The following is a 22773-nucleotide window of genomic DNA, read 5'->3' as shown; positions in this document are numbered from 1 at the left end:
CCAGTACTCTTGCCTGGAGAATCCCATGGACAGAGGAGCCTGGTGGGCTGCAGTCCATGGGGTCGCGAAGAGTCAGACACGACTGAGCGACTTCCCTTTCACTTTTCATTTTCATGCATTGGGGAAGGAAATGGCAACCCACTCCAGTGTTCTTGCCTGGAGAATCCCAGGGACGGGGGAGCCTGGTGGGCTGCCGTCTATGGGGTCGCACAGAGTTGGACACGACTGAAGCGACTTAGCAGCAGCAGAAGGTGTCCTCACTTTCCCCTTCATTCTTCTAAAAATTTATTTTCTTGTCCCCAGTCAAAAGATAGTGAACATGTATCCCAGTAGTGTCTGATTACATGCAAATTTCCAGACTCAAAATCCTTAAATGATAAAAAGGGAATCAGATATTATAACTGAAGAAAACTTTTTGTGTATATCTTCTTTAAACTTTATTTAGTTTGGCTGTGCTGGGTCTTCGTTGCTGTGTGGGCTTTGCTGTAGTGGCAGGGCGTGGGGCTCCTCTCTAGTTGCGGTGCCCAGGCCTCTCACTGAGGAGGCTTTTCTTGTTGGGGAGCACGGGCTCTAGGGCGTCCGTAGTTGCGGCACGCAGGCTCAGCAGTCGCGGTTCTTGGCGTTAGAGCACAGGCTCAGTGGTCGCGGTTCCTGGGCGTTAGAGCACAGGCTCAGTAGTTGTGGTGCACGGGCTTAGTTGCTCCGTGGCATATGGGATCTTTCCAGACCAGGGATCAAGTCAAATCCGTGTCTCCTGCATTGGCAGGCAGATTCTTTACCACTGAGCCATCAGAGGAGCCCCGAATATGTTTTTTAATTAAATGAAGCCCCTGTTTGAGTGCTTTCATGATAATGGATAAAGAGGTGCATAGATATGTGTGTCTGCATAAGAGAGAGAAAGAGAGAGGAAATAGACTATTCACCTCTCTCTTTGGGATGCTTGCCGTTTGCTTCCTTCCTCTCATTCCACAGGCCCCGTTTGACATCTTTGGCTCCTAAGTAAGCAACCAAGAAGCATTTCAGGGCCCCTGAGTCCCACTGGGAATTCTCTGCATCAGTGCTGTCTCTCTTGTACAGGCTTTTCTTTACCCATGTAGAACTCATGTTTTCATGTTTTGTACTGAGGTTGGGTGTGAGTATGAGTGACGGAAGTTGCCCTTTTATAAGCACAAGCAGAGGCATTTAGAAAGCTTGACCTACACCTGGACAATGAGACCTACTGACCACACTGATTATCTTGAGGACAGAAATGGTTACTTCGCCTGGCTATGAAGAAGAGGTGTGGACTTCAAGATAGTTTGATGATAAATATCAGCAAGAAGATAATTCAGCAGTTAGCACACAAAGGATCATGCTTTTGTGTTCGGAGTAACAAAGGGTTATAGAAGCTTAGTCATAGACTCCTAGTTTGGACTAACTGAGCAACTAGCCCGAAGGATGGGCTTCCCTGGTGGCTCAGAGGTTAAAGCATCTGCCTGCAATGCAGGAGACCTGGGTTCGATCCCTGAGTCAGGAAGATCCCTGGAGAAGGCAATGGCAACCCACTCCAGTATTCTTGCCTGGGGAATCCCGTGGACGGAGGAGCCTGGTGGGCTGCAGTCCACGGGGTTGCTAGGAGTCGAACACGACTGAGCGCCTTCACTTTCAGCCCAAAAGAAAAGGCATTTTGTTCCCTTGCTGGGATCACCAACAGACCTGAAATTCTACTTGTGTCTTTCATGTTTTATGGTAGGTACCTCATCCTTTTTAAATTCTCCTGTCTTGTCTCCTTACTGTGTGCAGTGAACCCTGTGGCTCTTTAAAAACTACCCCAGTTTAAAGCCACCCTGTACCCTCTCAGAGGTCCCCATTCACTAGTCAGCAGACATTTTATTGAGCGCCTACTATGTGCTGGGCACTCTGCCAAGGGCAGAGAGACAAGACAGAAGCCATCACTTCCCTGGAGGAGTTTTGGTTCACAAGACCAGGAAATCAGCTCTGACATAACCCACCCAAGAATCAGCATTTGAAACCCACTGGTTTTAGGTTATTTCAGAATTTAATTTTATCAGCAAAAATAGACAATATCCCTTTGAGATCTTTATAGAGAAACCAGGAAAGAGCTGCGTGTTCCACCCCACCATGCCAGGGGCAAGGCAGCACTTCGCTGCAGATGTTTATCCCCAGAGTAGCAAATCATGTCGGGGTGTGTGTCCTCTTTGTGGCTTTGGCCTAGTGATCCTGAACATGGAGGGTTTTCCTGCCCTCCCTGGAGCCATGGGACAACCTCCGTGAGCGCCCCCCCCACCAGTCTCACCGAGGAGTCACTTCTTACACCAAACCCTCCTCGACCATCTCACTTCAAAAGACAGACCACCGTCGTTGAGTGACAGGCGTGGCTAAGCGCTTTGCCTTCTAATTGCTTTTACCCTGTGCTGGCATGCGTTCTGTGTCTGTGCCTGACTGTTCCATTTGACTGTAGACCTTCTGAGGGCCACCTTCTAGAGACCCAATTCCTTGTACCTGGTTGATGCCTAAATAGTTTTTGTGACTTGATACAATAGAGATAATATACTTCTGTTCTGGAAATGTTTGCTAGACGGACGTTTCACTGTTACTGTTTTGAGTCCTTTGCTTGAGTGACTGTAAAGCTCTCCTGAATCCTCTTTCCTTGCAGGAGATGGACACACATAGAGAGTAATTCCAGAACATTTCCATACTCGGAGAGTAAAATGCATGGTCTAAAAAAGCTGCATATAATTGGATTTTTTTTTTTAATTGCCTATTTAGTATAAAGGGAACTTTTCAAGCAAACTGATAGGCATCCGACATGAGGAATATACATTTTCAAGTAGACAAGGATGACACGGCATATCATCACCTCATTGGAAGGATGTACAGAGTCATGCTTCAAAATTTGGTGAAAGGCGTTCCTGTCATTGGGTGATGAGTCTGGATAAACTGTGATGTGAGTTGGATAAGGGGTCCCGAATTGCTGTTTCTCATGATTTTTGCCTTATTCATAGGAGTCACACCCTGGTCAAATATCATGGAAATCCTGGAGGAAAAGGATGGGGTCGACACGGAACTGCTGGTTTACGCGATGACTTTAGTGAACAAGGTTGGTTGATGTTTGTTGTGGGTTGAATTGTGTCTCCCACAAAAGACGCTGAAGTCCTGACCCCGGAGCCAGTGAATGTGATCTTATTTGGAAATGGGATTTTTGCAGATGAGGTCATTAGGGTGGGCCCTAATCTAGTAGAACTGGTGTCCTATAAGAAGAGGAAAGAAGAAGCACACAGAGGGGAGACAGCATACACACTCGTCCACGAGGAAGGTGGCCTCTGAAGGCAGGGCTGCAGGTTGGAGTGATGCATCTGCAACCGCGGACCACCAAGAATGCTGAGGATTGCCAGCAACCAGTCCCAGATGCAGCGAGGAAGGGCCTCCCCTAGGGCCTTCAGGGGTAGCATGGCCCACCCGACCCCCTTTTATCTTTCCAAAACCGGTTTTTTCCTTTTTAAAGCTCTGCCATGTTTCTAGTGGGCGCCGAAGGCCACCTGCCACACTCACACCAGGTTGTCTGTGCAGCCAGCGAACAGTCTGGCCGCCAGCAGACAAGGCCAGAGAGGTCCCCTGGGGCGGCTCTGTCTGGCTGCTGCTCCTGAAAGTTTCTTGCTCCAGTTCACCTGCAGTGACTTTTCCCTGCAACTCCCAGATCTTCATGCTGAGCCTGCGGCAGCCCCGAGACGGGAGCGGCCAGGACTGAAGCACGGGGCTTTGATGATGTTCCCGCCTTCTAGCCCGTGAAGGTGCTTGCCTTCATCAAGGTCCCGTAGTGTGGCTCGGCCAACCTTACCCCCAGAAGCACAGAGGGATCCACCTGGAGAGACAGTGTTCAGGCAGCCTCTGTGGCCCATGTAATTGGTCTTCAGCTTACAGTTTCCCAAGTTTCGTACCTCATTTCAGTCACTGTAAGCCACTCAGTTGTGGTACTTTGTTATGGCAGCTCAAGGGAACTAGTGCATGTGAAAACCTAAAATTTGCCCTCTGAAGAAGCCTACTCCATGTACACCCCCATGCTGGTGGCTGGAACACGCTTCAGCATGCCTTTGCATTAGAGGAGACCCTTTACACAGACGCATGGCGTGTGTGCGTGTGTGCTGGTATTCATACATGTGAAGGCCCGAGTTGTCTGCCAGGTTTCTAGACTTTGGTTTTTCTAGTGAAACTAGAAAGAGGGTATCAAGACTTTTATGGCTACTTTTCCTATCGAGATGTCCCCTTAACATCTTTCCTTAAAATATAGATGAACAAGTTTTACTCTAAGGAGATGATTCTCGATCCAGCAGAAAAGCAAGCATTCTTATTCTGCAGCTGGTTGAACTCTGGCCGTGGGGGCCAGGTGAGGGTTCCTGAAGGTGGATCCCATCCTCTCCTATGATGGTGACCTGACCCTTGTGCCCTCATTCTGCCCATCGCATCCTCCCTGGTCACCAGCTCATGGGGCAGCAGCTGTCTTCAGTGTCCATCCTGAGGGGTGCTCTGACAGTGGGTCCCACGCTGACCAGGGACAGCCCACTCTCAGGACTGGGGTTCCCTCAGTGCCCTGGCCCTTCCTTATTAATAACTGAGGGAGGGTGAGATGGTTATCTTCGCCCTGGACCCCAGACAGCACATCAGCCACCCCAAGGCCCTACCTTTGTACTCCCCAGGGTGCCAGGTACAAGCCTAAGGACCAACTGCAGTTCTTTAGAAAGGACTGAGAATCTCTTCCTGAAATATATCTGGAGAAATATGAACTGAGAAATATGAATTGGTAGAAAGCAATGTAATTATGAGAAGTAATTCTACTAGGTATTAAGATGTTGTGTAAACTTTAAGGATTAAAACAATGTGGTCCTGACTTTTTCCTTGGCAGATGGCTGAAGCAGAGGGGCTGGAAACAGCCCTCAATGTACATGCAGTGCACCCTGTAATTGAAATACACAGGGATGGTCAGTGCCATGTATGACTGAGAGAGGTTTTGCTAAGTGGAAATAAACAATGTACATGCAGTGCACCCTGTAATTGAAATCCACAGGGATGGTCAGCACCATGTATGACTGAGAGAGGTTTTGCTAAGTGGAAATAAACAATGTACATGCAGTGCACCCTGTAATTGAAATCCACAGGGATGGTCAGCACCATGTATGACTGAGAGAGGTTTTGCTAAGTGGAAATAAACAATGTACATGCAGTGCACCCTGTAATTGAAATCCACAGGGATGGTCAGCACCATGTATGACTGAGAAGGGTTTTGCTAAGTGGAAATAAACGAAAACATGCTTTGACTGTATAGCAAAATAAATTTCGGAAAGATTGAAAAGTTCAATGTGACACACCAAACTGTAGAAAAATAAGAAGAAACAGAGGTGAAAATCAACTAGTCTCTGGTCAGTGAAGGTTTGTCTAATAATATAACCAGTCAAAAATATTCCAAAGAAAAGGACTTAAATATTTCACTGTATTAAACTATAAAAAGTCGTATTTACAAATTGAAAACCACCAATGAAAACTAAAGGCAAGTGGCAAACTTAGAATCAATTCCCAAAAATTGGGCAGAAAAGGGTACTATCCTAAGTATATTGGGTTGGCACAAAAGTTGGTTCAGATTTTTCCTTAGGCTCGTCTGGGAAACACAAACGAACTTTTTGGCCAACCCAGTAGTATGACCCCAGTCGACAAATGAATGACATTAACCCTACTAAGCTTGAAAGAAATATGTAGTTAAACAGCAAGTCATTTTCTCTGGGTCACGTGGGCAGTGATTGCTTTTTAATTGAATGCCAGTTATTGATGAAGTCATGGGAAATTTCCTACAGTCCTGGTGGGAAACAGACACCCCTTTTCTGGACAATAATCCTAAGAACTCAAGGTTTTATTTGAAAATCTCTTTGTGAGTTGATTTAGCATGCAATTTTTTTTTTTTTTTTTTTTTTTTTTAGATTAATCCCTTGTCAATTGTTTCATATGTAAATATTTTCCCACTCTGAAGGTTGTCTTTTCGGTTTGTAAGTGGACATTATTCTTAATATATAAGAACTCTAAAACCCAGGAGAAAATCAGGTGAACACAAACAGAAGACTCACAGAATGTCCATGACTGTAAACATAAAAAATGTTTAAACCTATTAGTAACCAAATGCATATAAATTGGAAGATGGTCAATTTTGCCTTTCAAATTAGCCATGTGATACTACTTAATACAGATAAGGGTACAGTAAAACTTGTATGCACCCAATAATACTGTTCAAAGTTTAAATTATATATATATTTTTTTTGATTTTATATCTACATTTTTATTTTTTTTTCTTTTTTTTCTTTTTTTTTTTTTTACACAACTGAGTGACTAATATTTCTACTATTAAAAAATTTAAAAAAAAAAAAAAAAAGGAATAGTAGCATGCAATTTGAAAGCAATTTTCTGTTGGTTTTTGAAGATGAAGGTCATCTGTTTCCTGTCATTTTCAGTCACTGACCTTGTATTGGAAAACACTGAATTCAGCAAAAAAAAAAAAAAACAGGCATTTTCACTCTTGGGCAGCGTGTTCACTTAGTGGTGGAGGCCTTGCTTGGTTCTGTAATGAGCCCGGCGGCAGCCGTGTGACTTGGGCTTCTGCTGCCAATCGCTGGCCAGGACCCAGTGCGTGTCACTCTCCGTGGCACCATATGGCCTCCGACATCCAGGAATTCCTCGCTTACTCTTTCTTTTCTGGTGGTTCCATCCCATATTTGTTAGTCCTGGCCCAAGGGAAGGTTCCAAGGACACAATTCCAGGTGCCATCCTTTCCTCAGAAAGATCAGCAGGCACCCATATGGGGTTTGTTTGTTTTTGCTGAATTTTAGTCACATTGATCATTTCGGTAATGTCCTCTGAGACCCGAAATATCATCATGCGTTGACGTGCTAATGTGGGTCTGGAAAAAACGCAGACTCTGAAATCTGGGAAATTGTATTGCTTTTCTGACTTTTCTTTCAACAAAATGGAAGGGGGCCTAATAAAATGGAATTCAAAACATTAACATTTTTATGACAGAACAAGGGTACGAAATCCTAGCCTGCTCAGGGCTCTGAGACTGAAGCCTGCTCCCTTGGTTAAACAGACACATTAGTGAGGGGTTTCCAGGATCCAGAATGATCCCGGCTGAGCTCTTCCCCTCTCCTCCATGTCATCAGTAGATCTGAGAGAGCATCAGGAATTATCCATTTCTCACCCTGCAAGCTGCAGTCGTGTGGAGTCCTGTCCCAATCCAGCCGCAGTCCTCTCAGTGGGCCTCCCCCACTTTGGGAGCTCAGATATTGATCACCTTGTAGAATCAGATGAGGAAGGTGGGGACATGATTAACAAGAGGTGGCACTGTGGGGCTGGCTTGGAGCATTCGGGGAAAGCGGCACCAGGCAGCCCTGGGGAGGGAAGTTATTCTAGTGGAGCCTGGGGGATGAGTAACCTGATGGGATTCACACTGAGGGTTTGTATTTAGATTCGACTGTAAGGCTTTTTAAATTATCATACAGTAAAATTAACTCTTTTCTTTTGGCATTTAGCTGCGGAAGTTCTAAAACATATGTAGTCATGGATGACCTTCACAATTAGCATATAGAACAGCTCCATGTCTCCCCAAAATCTCACACTCATGTTATCCTTTTGTAGTGACATCCTGACCCCCTATTCATGTCCCTGACAACCACAGATTTATTCTCCATCACTGTAGTTCTGTTTTTTCAAAAGTGGGACCCATACAGGATGTAACTCTTTGAGGCTGACTTCTCTCACTCAGCACAGTGCCTTAGAGATTCATCTATGTCACTAGGTGTATTAATAGTTTGCTCCTTTTCACTGCTGAGTAGTATTCCATTGTGTAAATACACCACCATTTGTTAGCTCTTCATCCACTGAAGACATTTGGGTGTCCACAGCTTTTAATTTTCACAAATGCTCCTGCTGCAATGAACACTTGTGTATAGGCTTTCACTACCCTGGTTTTATCCCTCAAGGAGGATTTGATGGGATAAGTGAAAACCCAGGGAAAGGAAAACAGAATGTTTGCTCAGACAGAGAGCAAACATTCTCCCTTGAGAGGGACTGTAAAGATTTACTTGTCACAAATCCTGGCAAGACAAGGTCTGAGAGAAACCAGGAAGGGGGTCCCTAGTATCGTCTGAGAGTGGAGGTATCAAGAGACATTTGCTCACAGAGTTTTCTGGAGTGGCTGCCACCTTTGCCAGAAGTAGGCACATTGGCCATGAGTGTCAGGGTAGACATGGGAAGACAGGGCCCAGGAGGGGTGAGAGCATGGCAGTTTGCTGAACATGTTAGAGAATCTGCTGAGAATAGGTGAGTGTGTGCTTTGGGGCTGCACAGCCCCCTCCCTGTGCGGACAGAGAGACAAGCCATCTTCGACTGTGGTGGGAGGCCAGCTCCCCTGTGGCCGCACGTGAGAGGGGGTGGCATCTGGATATGGCTGAAGCCCGCATTTTCACCGTGAACATGCAGGGACTTCTCAATACCCTCAGTTCTGTGCCTCTTACTGAGCACGGCCTCCCTGAGTCTGGTTCTATAGACCTAAAGGTTTAATTTTTTAATAGTAATCCCCCTACCACGCCATCAGGGTTGGGCTTGCAAAGGCAATGGGGATTAGTTCTAGGAATTTAACCCCCTGGACTGAAAGAATCTCGATTGACTCTCTGCAGGGAAGAAAGGGGAAGAAGAAAGGAGGGGAACCAATGCTGAGGAGACACCAGAGGCCTCTCTCTGTGTCTCATCCTACCCCGCCCCAACCCCGCACTACTGTGTAGGAAGTTTTGGATCTAACACTGAATGTCAGCTTACCTATGATGGGCAGGTCAGCAGTTAGGGCACCTCTGGTCATTAGCCCTGCCCTGGCTTTTATGTCACCATTTCTCATGGCTTTTATGTCACCTCTTCCTCATCTTTTATTTATTTACTACTTATTTGGCTTATTTGGGGCTTCCCTGGTGGCTCAAACAGTAAAGAAACTGCCTGCTATGCAGAAGACTTGGGTTTGATCCCTGAGTCGGGAAGATTCCCCTGGATAAGGGAATGGCAACCCACTCCAGTATTCTTACCTGGAGAATTCCATTTACAGAGGAGCCTGGTGGGATTCAGTCCGTGCAGTCACAAAGAGTCGGACATGACTGAGTAGTTAACGCTTGCTCGCTTGCTCATTTTTGCACAGCTCAGTGCTCTGTCTTCTTTTCAGTGCGCAGGCTTCTCTTCTGTGGCAAGTGGCTTATCTGCACTGCGGCATGTGGGATCATCCTTCCCAACCAGGGATCAAACCCACATCCCTGCATTGGAAGGTGGATTGGTAACCACTGGGCCACCAGGGAGGTCCCTCCCTCTCTTCATCTTTAAACAAGTTCTAGAGTTTTCAGTAAAACAAAAGATGGACTTGTTCTGATGAGAAGGTTCTTTGGGTGGGTGTGTGCTTTTTAGGTTAGGTCAGTGGACTGCTGTCTGCTAACCCAGCAGTGACCGCCTTGCCTGGCACCTGCAGACATCAACATATGCTTGCACACTTGGTCACTTCAGTGTGAGCACCTGTCTATTTATCACAGCTGCTGACTGGTTCACAACCTTCCGTTCAGTGTCCTTGCTGGGGCTCCTGATGGATTAAGGCTGTTGCATCACAGCTATTTTTCTTTAGTTTCTGGTTTCAATGGCAGTGAGTTGTATCCTCTTTGTTCAGCATAGAAGAGAAAAAGCCATTATTTGGGTTAGGGGCAGAGATATTTCTTTCCAATATTCATAGCCCCAAAATAGAAGTGTTAAAAGAAGTTGGTACCATGAGATGATCCTTAAGAAAATATTGGTCTTTTTCCTTCCAAGGCAAGTCAACATGTTTAGAATAATTTTGAAATGCAATAATAGTGAAATAAACAGGGAGTGAAACTCTGTGTCTGAAATTCGAGTCCAGAGCAATTTGTTTAGAAGGCACGAAGACTGGAATAGCAGGTCTGAGCACAGGATTTTATTAGTTATTATTTAGTAACTTCCTGCTACCTCCCCACCCTCATCCCCCTCATTTATAAGATAAGGGGCTTTGAGTAAATCACCCCAAGTGTCCTTCCAGCTCTAAGCAGAGGCCTGATCTGAATATCATCCTTCTTTTAGAAGGGATGGGATAAGAAGGAAGGTGGGAGGGGGTTCAGGATGGAGGGACACGTGTATACCTATGGCTGATTCATATTGATGTATGGCAAAAACCATCACAATATTGTAATTATCCTCCAATAAAAATAAATACATTTTAGAAAACAAAGAGAAGCAGAATCCAAAGAGAAGTTGGCTTTTTCTTTCTTGGGTTATCTTTTTGTCTCTTGGTTGCCACTTTGGAATTTCTCATATTGCCATAAATATCTTAGACCAAGGGGAAGGCCTACAGAACTGAAAGAAAAGGGAATCATTAAATTGTTCTAACTCCATCTGTTGGTAGATCAATCTTAACAGGAGTTTCTGAGTATGTTAGTTTTCAATTGCCATGTAACAAATTATCACAAAGTTAGCAGCTTGGAATATCACAGACTTACCATCTTGCAGTTTCCATGGGGGCAGGGCCCAGGCACCGCCCCACTGGGCGCTCTGCTGAGTCTCACAAGGCTGCAGTCAAGGTGTCAACCAGGGCTGGCGTCTCGTCTAGAGCTTGGATTTCCCTTCCAAGCCTTTGTGGTTGTTGGCAGAGCTCACTTCCTTGCAGCTGTGGGACTCGTGGCAGCTTGCAACTTCTCCTGGGCCAGCAGGATAATGTCTCTGCTGGTCTCTATGCTCAGAAAAGGCCTAACCCCCTTTTAATGGCTCACCTGATTAGGTGAGGCCCACCTGGCTACTCTCCCCTTTTTCAGACTTAACTGATTTGGGACCTTAATGCCCTTTGCCTTTGCCCTGTAATGTCATGTCACCTAATCATTAGAGTGTCCTGCCCACACTCAAGGTGGGGGATTGTACAGCACCTCTACCCCAGGGGGTGGGCTCTTGGGGTTCAGTCTGCTTACCACCCTAAAGAAGCTTTTTTCTCCAATGAACTTGTCATCTGTCTTGCTTTGCTCCATTCTTATACTCATGGCCACTGGCTACCATGCAAAAGATGTCCCAAGAGCCTTGTGACAGTCTCCTAAGACACTGTGTCCTGTTCTTTCTTCATCTAGACCTTGTCCGGTTTGCCAGACCAAGACACCTTCTACGACGTGGTGGACTGCCTGGAGGAGCTGGGCATTGCAGCCGTGTCCCAGAGGCACTTGACCAAGAAAGGGGCTGACCTGGACTTAGTGGAGCAGTTGAACATCTATGAGGTAAGAGGATATGCCTTTTAAGGGCCTTGTACAGCTCAGACATGTCAAAGGCTGAGATAAACATTCTCTAGACCAGTGGTTCTGCGTGCAGCGTGGCAGCATTAGCAACACCTCGGAGCTGCCAAAATGCAAGTTCTCAGGCCCACCCGAGACCTGCTGAAGCAGAAACTGAGGCTGGGCCCAGATCTGTGTTGTACGACCCTCCAGGTAATTCTGAGAACACTCCAGTGTGAGAATCCCTGATCTAGGGGAAATGTGGTAGCTTGCTTGCTTATTGATTGATTGCTGTTTTCTTTTAAAGAACATTCATTCTTGGTGGGGAGAGAGAACGAAAGAGAGGCACAGAAAGCATGTTTCTTATCCTGCTGGTAGAACTTCTGGCAGGCTCTACATACTTCGTAGGGTCCAGTGCAGAATGAAAATGTGGGGAAAAGTGCTGTAAGAGATACTAAACTTTTCGCTTCCTTCTGCCTTGCCTCTTGCCTCATTATGATATATATATTTTTTAATTTTTAAAAATTATTTTATTTTTGGCAGCTCTGAAAAGTGAAAAAGCGAAAGTTGTGTCCAACTCTTTGGGACCCTATGGACTAAACAGTCCATGGAATTCTCCAGGCCAGAATACTGGAGTGGGTAGCCTTTCCCTTCTCCAGGGGATCTTCCCAACCCAGGGATCAAACCCAGGTTTCCCACATTGTAGGCAGATTCTTTATCAGCCGAGCCACCAGCAAAGACCACAAACGCTGGAGTGGGTAGTCCATCCCTTCTCTAGCGGATCTCTGGGTCTCTGTTAGTGCATGCAGGCCCTTCCTCTCTAGCTGCAGCAAGCAAGGGCTGCTCTCGTGGTGCTTGGGCTTCTCGTGGTGACAGAAAGCTTCTCTTGCTGTGGAACATGGGCTTTAGGGCATCTGGACATCAGTAGTTGCGACTCACAGGCTCTAGAACATGGGCTCAATTGTTGTGGTGCACGGACTTAGTTGCCCTGTGGTATGCGGAATCTTTCTGGAGTAGGGATTGAATTCATATCCATTGGCAGGTGAATTCTCAACCACTGGACTACCAGAGAAGTCTCTGTGGTGTTTGTTTGTTTGTTTGTTTTTTTCTTTTGCTACAAGTATGTACTCTTTGAAGAATATTTGGAAAATACCAAAAAATGTAAGATAAGGAAATCACCCATAATTTTATTTACTAACTGTGGTTAACATACTAACTGTTTTTCTAGCCTATCAGTTCAGCTTCCCTCATGGCTCAGTGGTAAAGAATCCACCTGCAATGCAGGAGATGTGGATTCAATCCTTGGGTCAGGAAGATCCCTTGGAAAAGGAAATGGCAACCTGCTCCAGTATTCTTGCCTGGAGAATTCTATGGACAGAGGAGCATGGCAGGCTGCAGTTCATGGGGTCACAAAAGAGTCAGACACAACTTAGTGGCTAAGCAAGAACAACTGTGGAGACAATAGTCTGTATACAGTGTTGTGTACTGAATTTTTATTAGTAAATATGTTTGAACCATTTTGTCATCAAATCATCTTCAAGAATTTAGTTTTATTAGAAACATAATATCCTGTCTGTATGCAAGTACCATAATACATATGATCAGTTTCTCTTTGTTCAGATTTGATGACTTCTAAGATTTTGCAATTATAAATGCTGTTACAATGAACAGCTTTGTTCATAAATCTGTGTGCACAGCTGGCATCCTAGGAGAGATATTTCCCAGCTAAATGGCTCCACTGTAACCTTCGCTGGGTAGAAGTAGAGAGACTAACATGTAACTCACTACTTCCTAAAAGTTACTCTCATAAGTGTCAAGCTGAGGAACAGAGCAGAATTATCTTTGTACAATCTTAGGAGAAATCAGAGGAAACTGAGCCAGAGAGTCTGCGGTCAGAGGGTAAAGCTTCCCACAGCCGGCCAGCTCCCTGTGCTGCTGCTTAGGGCACCTTGTCCTCTAATGTAAGCCTCACTTAGTTACCCAGTTATCTGCTCACACTTTCATGTTTTGTTTTCAGTGAGTGATGGAGGGGTATGGAAGACAGGATAACGTAGGAGTGCAATAAGAATACTAAAGATGGAGAAGGAAGGGAATAGGCAATCGGCTCACAGGACTGTAGAAGACGGACTTTCCCCAGTACAGACACCTCCCTTCCTCACCCCCTTAACTCCTGTTCAGAGCCCCAATCTCTACTCAACCAGGGGCTTATATGATCATAGCTTGAGATTCTGTGTGGTCAAAAGGAATGATTGTGTGTCCGGCAGCTGGGGCTAGCAAAGTTAAAGTGTCAGGTACCTTCTTAAGTTTTTCAAAGAGGCTGCTTGTGTCTTTGAGTCAACTCTGGTGAATAGCTGAGTCATTTTCACGTCTGAAGATTCAACTGGCTTGAGGACACATTCTGTTTGTTGAAGGGAGAAAATCAAGTCCTGCTGAATAATACCACTCACAGCATAATTTACACCTACAGTGCACTGTGGCTGAGACTTCTTAGGGTTTTATATGACAGTTGCTTGAGTTTCAATCCAGACATAGCCACCATATACCAGAAGACAGCATCATACAGGTGAATTTCCCACCAGTGAACCAACGGGGAGAGAATTTTGCAAAGCATGCTGGATCCCTCCCCCAGGAGACTGCTTTTGGCTTCGGGGCACACTTACTTTCCAGCCTTCCTGACTCTCAAGCTACCTCCCCGTCTTCCTCTTTCCATTCGTGCCAAAAGTTTCACAAGGTGTTCTGTGTCTACCATCTTTCTTTGGTCAAATGGCATCTGCTTAATATTTTAGCCTTAAGTGTATCATTCACAACTGTGGATTATATGTGTCACTCAAAGAACAACAAAGCGAACACCCATTGCCATAGTTAACTTTGTGTATCAGCTGGACTGGGCCACAGAGGGCCCAGATATTTGATCAGACATCACTGTGTGTCGGTGCAGTGTGTATCCTTAACCTTCTGGATGAGGTTAACATTCACGTTGGTAGACTGAGTAAAGAAGATTGCCCTCCTCCCTGTTGGCAGGCCTCATCCAACCCGCTGAAGGCCTGAATAGAACAAAAGGCTGAGCAAGAGAGAGTTCACTATCTGCTGACGGAAATGAGCTGGGATGTAGGTTGCCTCTTACCTGTGACCTCCAGCTGGAACTGACATTGGCTTCCTTGGTTTCCAGGCTTTTGGGCCATAGCTCTTGGGACTTCTCGGCTGCCATAATCATGTCGGCCCATTCCTTATAGTAAATCTCCATATATATCCGATTTATTTTGTTTCTCTGGAGAGTCCTAATACACTCGTGTTTAAGAACCAGTGTATTACCAGTAACTCAGAAGTGTCCTCAGTGACCCCTCCTGGTGTCATTCAACTAACTCCCAGCACCATTCTTTTGCTTTTTTTTTTTTTTTTAAATAGTTTTGTCTGAAAATAGCTATTCTTTGAGCTAACACAAATGATCAGATTATCAAGTAAGAATTGACCATCTGAGATCTTGCTGTCTATAGCAGAGCTATACTAATCTATCTAGGCTACTAATTTCCAGAATACACAGGTGTGGGGATGCAGGGAGAGATCTGGGCCATCCCTTGTGACTCCTAGATCTTTTTTTCATGCATCAGACGTGGGCTTTCTGACCCAGAATAATAGACAGGGTTTCCAAGTGTGGTTTCCAAGTCACCTTGCCCTTCGAGTAATATTCAGTTATGAAGCATCTCTACTACACAGCCCAGAGTGTCATGGCTTATCAATCCATAAATTCTGTGTTTACTTAGTATAGGGGATCCTTAGCCAATTCTGGCCTGCTAAAGGCATTCCAGAAATAAGAACTCTCATTTTTGGAAATGTCATCAGGCTATTTATTCAATAGTCTAGTTAGCATATTTACGAAAGATCAGATGGGGTCATTGCCTTCTTTCTTTCCCTAGAAGCATCGCTCCTGCGGAAGGGGTGGAGGGATTCTAGGCCAGCTGCTGTAACTCCTTCCTCCCTGTCTGTATCCCTAAACAACACATGGCTTAATTTTGTCTTTTTATAAATGGGACCATACCACGTGTGTCCTCCTGCAGCTTCTCTTTTGCTTGATTTTGAGGCCTACCCGTGTTGCTATGCGGAGTTCTAGTTTGCTCATTTTCACTGCTGATGAATACATCCCAATTTATGTACCTGCTCTTCACTTAGATGTTGGCTAGCTACAGTTTTGTTGCCATGACAGTGCTACCACGAGCGTTCTTGTCCTCTTTCCTTTGTGTGTGTAGATGCATGTGCAGTACTTATTATGTTTGGGTATCAGTTCTGTTCTTGCTTTGTAAAAATATTTAGAAGCTTTTCTTTTTTCTTTCTGCCCTTGTCTCTGGTCTTTGGTTATCTGATAGAGCTCCCTTGGAAAATTGTGTGGGCTTGTAATGATGATGATGGAGGGGCAGAAGAGGAGTGTGTGTGTGTGTGTTTGTGTGACTGTGTGTGTGTGTGTGTGTGTGTGTTGGAGGCAGGAGATCTTTGGTAACTATGCTTTATTCTTTGGATATTGGTCTATGTAAACTTCCTATCTTTATTGGGATTGGCTTTTCTAAATCATATTTTCCTAGGAAATATCCATTTCATCTGGATTTTTAAAGTGATTACTAAAGAGCTATGTAAATAGTCTCTTATGAATGTTTCTAATTTCCTTTCCTTGAGAAGTTATTTTCCTTTGTTAATTTTTGTGGTTGTAATTTCTCCCCCTTTTTCCTCTAGGTTAACTAGTGGTTTGTCTATTTTGTTGTTGTTAATTTTGACTTATATATGATTTTCAGTGCTCTTCTGTTTTATAACTCAAAACATTTTTATCTTTATGATTTCCTTCTTAAATTTTCTTTCAGTTTATTTTGTTGTCTTTTTTTAGATTTTTGAGTTGTTTATCTGATTCATTTCTTTTTATCTTTTAACCATCTTCTCATTCCTGGAATATAACCCACTTGGTCATGATGTGTGTTTTTTTTCATGTGCTTTTGGAATTCTGTTTGATACTAATTTGCTTAGAGTTTTAGACAAATAGTCATAAGTAGAGCTGGCCTCCATCCTCATCCTTCCCCCAGCTTTTCCTCCCTTCCTTTTTTGTATGCCATCCCTATCAACTTGGACATCACTGTTATGCTCACATCATAAGAAAATGGTGCTGGTGGGCACGAGACCAGTCTTGTACATTGATGCTGTACAATGCATTGCTGGTGACTGTGTCTGTGGGTGTCTCCAGGGTACCTCTCTGACTGTTCCTCCTCAGCGTCCCTCCTGGCTCTTTCTTCTCTGTCTCTTCCTTCTCAGTGTCGGGGTTTCTTCATCAGACCTCCTCTCTCAGTCTAGGCAGCCTGAGCTGCGACTCACCCAGTGAGTCCAGCAGCTTTGGCTGCAGCTGATACCTTGACCTGAGCTGTCTGCAAGGTTCAAGGCTGCCTGCCCCTCTGCCTGCTTGTGTTTTTGCATTATGCTCATTTATTCACTGAAGATATGTCATGCACTCTGAACATTCAGAGATAGAAGATCTGTCCCTGTCCCAAGGAACTGACATTCTGTAGTCTCAGACAAGCAGGTGGCTGATTTCCCAGCAGCTGTATGTGATGGCACAGAGGGGCATGGAAGGTGTCAGAGGAGCTCAGATTATGTCAGACAGAGCCACCTAGAAGCTGCAAATGACATGACCCAGCCCTCACAGAACCCTTTGTTCCCCGCCCCATGACAAAAACAAAACTCCTGCGCAGTCTGTTCATTTCTCCACCTCTGCAAAGAACAGTCTCCCAGGTTACAAACCTGGAGCTGTCCTGGACCTCCTTCTCTCTCCCCCCATCCTCATACCTAGAGGTCTGATGGCTGAAGACTGAAATTTCTTCTCCATTCCCCTAGCTCAGGCTCTCTTTGTCTCTTGTCTGGTTTGTTGCAATAGCCTTCTCATTCATTTGTTCACCTGTGAGTCCATTCATTGAACAGAGCTTCACTAAGCACCAATTCTGTGCCCAGCACTATTCTAGGCCATGGGACTCAGCAGCAAACTAGACAGACAAGGCCAGTGCCCTGAGGGGATGCACAGTCTCATGGGGTGCAGAATTGCTGGAGACAAGGCCACAGCAGCTCGAAGGCCACAGATGGTGTTGCCTCTTGAACTAATTCAAGGCATTCCAGCTTCGCCCCACGGGCTGTGAAAAAGTTTTTAAGGATTTTTGTTCATTCATTCCTTCACTCTTGTTTATTTTCTGAAATGGAGGAATGGACCGTGACCGAGTGCATGAGTCAGCTGATAGCCCGAGGCTGCCGGCATGTCTGTGAAGAACAGAGACAGGGTGAGCTGGAGGCGAGACACTGGGTGGATGGGCCACCACCACCGGCCTGAGGTGGTGGCCCAACGCAGGACAGTGACAGAGTGGGGAGCCATGGAGGAGCTCTGCCTGGTGTGAAAGGAGGCGTGATGAGGGCCAGGGCCTGGGGAGGATGGCACCTGCAGGACCGCATCCCCGGGGGCTTCTCAGCTTATTCCCTCTTCCTGCTGCTGCTGCTGCTGCTAAGTCGATTCAGTTGTGTCCGACTCTGCGACCCCATAGACGGCAGCCCACCAGGCTCCCCTGTCCCTGGGATTCTCCAGGCAAGAACACTGGAGTGGGTTGCCATTTCCTTCTCCAATGCATGAAAGTGAAAAGTGAAAGTGAAGTCGCTCAGTTGTGACCAACTCTTAGTGACCCCATGGACTGCAGCCTACCAGGCTCCTCCATCCATGGGATTTTCCAGGCAAGAGTACTGGAGTGGGGTGCCACTGCCTTCTCTGTCCTCTTCCTAACTCCCTGCAACTGAAAACAAGGGGTCCTCCTCAATGTCAGGGCTAACTACACCACTCCTCCATTTCGGAAAATAAACAAGAGTGAAGGAATGAATGAACAAGAAACCTTAAAAACTTTTTCACAGCCCGTGGGGCAAAGCTGGAATGCCTTGAGTTAGTTCAAGAGGCAACACCATCTGCGGCCTTCGAGCTGCTGTGGCCTTGTCTCCAGCAATTCCTAAGATGTTGCTGAAGTTGCAGCCACACTCAACTCCTCTTGTTTCCTGAGCGTGAAAGGCAGGTCACCGCGGAGCTTCCTTTCTTCCGTTCTCCTTGCTTTGCCTAGAGTGTTCTTCCTTCCTGTTCTCAGGTTGGCAGACTCCTCCTTCCCCTGTAGGAGTCGCCTCAGATGTCCCCTTGTCTGCAAGGCCTCCTTGGCAAGGTGTAGGAGTCCCTGGGCTTGTTGCCTGCACTTTGTTTATAACCCAGGAGGGAGCGCTTGCCTGTGTGCACACCTCACACTGAACAGTCTCAGGACGCACTTGCCTGTCCGTTTGCCTTTGTCATCTGTGACTTGCTTCTTTAACCTCTGTGCTCAGCTGTGCCCTTGCCCAGAGTAGAAGTTAAGTACTTGAGTGAAGGTCTCTTAAATATCACTGATAGATTCTGGGCTGAAGGAAGGGCATGATTTAATCAGAAATCAGCCACTTTAAAGGGAAGATGCCTTGGGTAATCACTCAAGGTGACAACTGAATGCTTGGGGTACCAGATAGAGTTAGGATTTTTATTCCTATCTAAAAATTAATGCACTTTTAAAAGTGTTTGGTGCCATTGGACAACTAAGTTCATTATAGGTGGGGGCAGTAAGAAGCCTATAAGCAGTACTGATATTTTCCTCACGAAAGATTATAAATGTTTCAAGCCATTGCAGAGAACTTTGTTGGGCTTCTAGAATTCTTCTAAATAGTGGAGGATGTCTGGTGACCATATGTCCTGGACTTTCTGGGGATAGGCCCAAATGCAGTTAATTTTAGAAATTTTACCATTTTAGAAAGGTAATTTAATCCATGTTTAATTGGATTCATTTGAATTGTTATAGTTCCAAATGATTTTTTCAAATACATAATTTCACAAATCAAAATCAAAAGTCTTTTTCTTTTTTTTCGGATTGCGTTCTCACTTTTGATGCTGAAAATGTGGTCCTAGTAATGGGAAAGGCATCTTAGAGCTGAAGACTTTGGGGGTGAGGAGTGATTGTTACTGTTAGGAATAATTAATAGGTCCAGTCTCTTCAAATCCTTCCTTGTCATAGTTGATTTTTAAAATGTGTATCAGTTAGCTCTTGCTGCATAACAAATATGCCAAAAAGAGTGGTCTTAAAACAGCAGGTTTTGCTCATCATTCTGGGGGTAAGAAATTTTGGCCTGGTTCAGCTGAGAGAGTCTCATAGAGCTGCAGTTATCTGATGACTTAACTGGGACTGAATGCTCTAAGATGGCCTTATTCACCTGGTTTGGCCTTTAGTGGTGGCTGTTGGCTGGCTATGTGTCTTCAGCAGGCTAGCACATACTTCTTCACATGGTAGCAGCATTTCAGAAGGGAAAGTCTCAAGTACAAACACTTTTCAAGGGTCTATGTCCTCTGACGTCACACTGGCCAAAACAAGTCATGTGGAAAATTGTAGACTCAGTGTAGGAGGGGACTACGCAAAGATAAGTAAACAGAGAGGCATGATTCCCTGGGAGCCTAATGCTGTAATCATCTGCCACAACCCGTTCAACCTGATAGGAGAATTATCAGCATAGTTCCTTCTTGAAATGGCAGTAGCACTGGCATCCATTTTACCTAAAAGCTGAATCAAGATGTATAGGTGTGCATTAAAAGAAAGCATGGGAGAGCAGTTTGGAAAATGGTTACATCTGCTATGTATGGTTGCCTGTCATGGAGGATAGTAGTAGTATAACAACATAATCTCAAAGATCTGTTAATAGCTTTTGACCTTCATTAAGAATGTTCAGATTGTTGGATGTTCGATGATACTAAGAAATTATTTTAATTTCTTAGTGATATGGTGGACAGTGGTATGGTGGTTATGGTTTTTAAAAATCCTTATCTTCTAGGGATATATACTGATATATTAATGGATAAAATTATATGATTTGAGACTTATCTCAAAAAAACCTGGCTCTGGCGTCAGGGGCAGGGAGTAAATGAGACAAGATTGTCCAGGGTTGATAACTGTTGAACTATCATAGGTGATGACACAAAAGTCTTTGTACTCTTCTCCATACTTTGCGTGTGTTTGGAAACTTCCACTAAATTTTATTATTTATTTATTTATTTATTTAATTCTTTTTTTTAAATTTTATTTTATTTTTAAACTTTACATAATTGTATTAGTTTTGCCAAATATCAAAATGAATCCACCACAGGTATACATGTGTTCCCCATCCTGAACCCTCCTCCCTCCTCCCTCCCCATACCATCCCTCTGGGTTGTCACAGTGCTCTAGCCCCAAGCATCCAGTATCGTGCATCAAACCTGGACTGGCATCTCGTTTCATACATGATATTTTACATGTTTCAATGCCATTCTCCCGAATCTTCACACCCTCTCCCTCTCCCACAGAGTCCGTAAGACTGTTCTATACATCAGTGTCTCTTTTGCTGTCTCGTACACAGGGTTATTGTTACCATCTTTCTAAATTCCATATATATGCCTTAGTATACTGTATTGGTGTTTTTCCTTCTGGCTTACTTCACTCTGTATAATAGGCTCCAGTTTCATCCACCTCATTAGAACTGATTCAAATGTATTCTTTTTAATAGCTGAGTAATACTCCATTGTGTATGTGTACCATAGCTTTCTTATCCATTCATCTGCTGATGGACATCTAGGTTGCTTCCATGTCCTGGCTATTATAAACAGTGCTGCGATGAACATTGGGGTACACGTGTCTCTTTCCCTTCTGGTTTCCTCAGTGTGTATGCCCAGCAGTGGGATTGCTGGATCATAAGGCAGTTCTATTTCCAGTTTTTTAAGGAATCTCCACACTATTCTCCATAGTGGCTGTACTAGTTTGCATTCCCACCAACAGTGTAAGAGGGTTCCCTTTTCTCCACACCCTCCCCAGCATTTATTGCTTGTAGACTTTTGGATCGCAGCCATTCTGACTGGTGTGAAATGGTACCTCATAGTGGTTTTGATTTGCATTTCTCTGATAATGAGTGATGTTGAGCATCTTTTCATGTGTTTGTTAGCCATCTGTATGTCTTCTTTGGAGAAATGTCTATTTAGTTCTTTGGCCCATTTTTTGATTAGGTCATTTATTTTTCTGGAATTGAGCTGTAGGAGTTGCTTATATATTTTTGAGATTAGTTGTTTGTCAGTTGCTTCATTTGCTATTATTTTCTCCCATTCTGAAGGCTGTCTTTTCACCTTGCTGATAGTTTCCTTTGATGTGCCACTAAATTTTAAAAAGAATGTTTAGATCAGTCAGTGACCTCAAAGATAGGTGGAAGTTGTCCCAGATGCCACCTGAGTTTGCTGTTCTCTGCTTTCTTGGTAGGATGGGGTAGGGTGTCCAAGCAGTCGGTGCTGGATCCCTCACCTGGGTTTTAGAGACTGTTCTACATTGGATTAAAAGAGTCAGAAGGTATCTGGTGAGGGGCCCAGCAGCAAAACACCCCATCACTTGGTTGAGATTAGAAGTCGTTCAGGACATAGTGGATCTCACCGAGGGTCCAGGGGAGGACACCACACTTGTGGTTAATTAGATCTGACACCACAGGTTCTGAATAAGTCTCATGGTAAGTGCTGTTCTCTCTCTAGGTGTCTTCCAGAATTTATTGGTCTTAGCTGTAATTTGAAGTGCTCCCTAGAATCTAAAGAAATTGGAACTGCTACCACAGCCCTGGACGTGAAAACAGATCTCTTTCCCTGTCATCAGTGGACACTAGTGATTCTAAGATTCTTCTTGTAAAATAAAAACTGGGGGTGAAGACCAGCCCAAATTTCATGTTACAGCTTTCCCAAGGCAGCTTCCCTGCCAAGCCCGAGGCTGACATTGGATCTCCTGGGATTGTGATTCCCACTTGCCCCTACCCTTATGCATCCTTTTCTGTGTTTAAGAAGATGGATACTTTGTTTAGGACTGGAATTTTACACAGCTCTCATTGAATTCCATTTTATGGTGCCACTTTGATAATTTTTCAGTAAACCATTAAACAATGGTTGTCTCATCTTCCTTGAGAAAAGGCGGTTGAAATAGATTTCACGTTGTGCACACGCCGTGTGCCTCTCTGAAAGGCCCTGTGAGTGGAATGCTATTTGATCTTTGCATCTCTGAGGTTAGACAAGGAATTAGAAATATCTGAACTCTACGTTATCCCCTGACCTTATCATTCCAAATATGTGCTTAATTAGAAGCAGAATCAATATTTCAGGTCAGAATGAGTTCAAGTGGTCTAGAATTTTAATATCTAAAAATGAAGGAAAAATAATTGGCTAGTGATATTTTAAAACACTGTGCTTGGCTAGGTATATAATCATTCTCAAACGGTCCCCAGAGAATACCATTTGCAGTGTTAAAGTTGAGGTGATAAAAGTGGTTAATCAAATACATAATTTCTTTCCCAGTTCTTGCAGTTACACTGCAGAACACCCTTACCCCAGGAAACA

General features: G+C 44.6%; 1 protein-coding gene across 12 annotated transcripts in view; it reads left to right on the top strand.

The window, feature by feature from the left end:
• FHOD3 (formin homology 2 domain containing 3) overlaps window positions 1–22773 on the top strand; it is a 522587-nt gene that overhangs the window by 334077 nt on the left and 165737 nt on the right. For all 12 annotated transcript variants that reach the window (XM_019986698.2, XM_019986697.2, XM_070778524.1 and 9 more), the window contains exons 8-9: window positions 3006–3100; window positions 11187–11330. In XM_019986698.2, the coding sequence (XP_019842257.2) occupies window positions 3006–3100; window positions 11187–11330 (239 nt within the window). The remainder of the gene's footprint in view (window positions 1–3005; window positions 3101–11186; window positions 11331–22773) is intronic.

The sequence above is a fragment of the Bos indicus genome, chromosome 24 (assembly GCF_029378745.1).
Source record: "Bos indicus isolate NIAB-ARS_2022 breed Sahiwal x Tharparkar chromosome 24, NIAB-ARS_B.indTharparkar_mat_pri_1.0, whole genome shotgun sequence".
Lineage (NCBI taxonomy): Eukaryota > Metazoa > Chordata > Mammalia > Artiodactyla > Bovidae > Bos > Bos indicus.
Note: the sequence above shows the minus strand (reverse complement) of the source record. Positions and strands in the feature narration are given on the sequence as shown.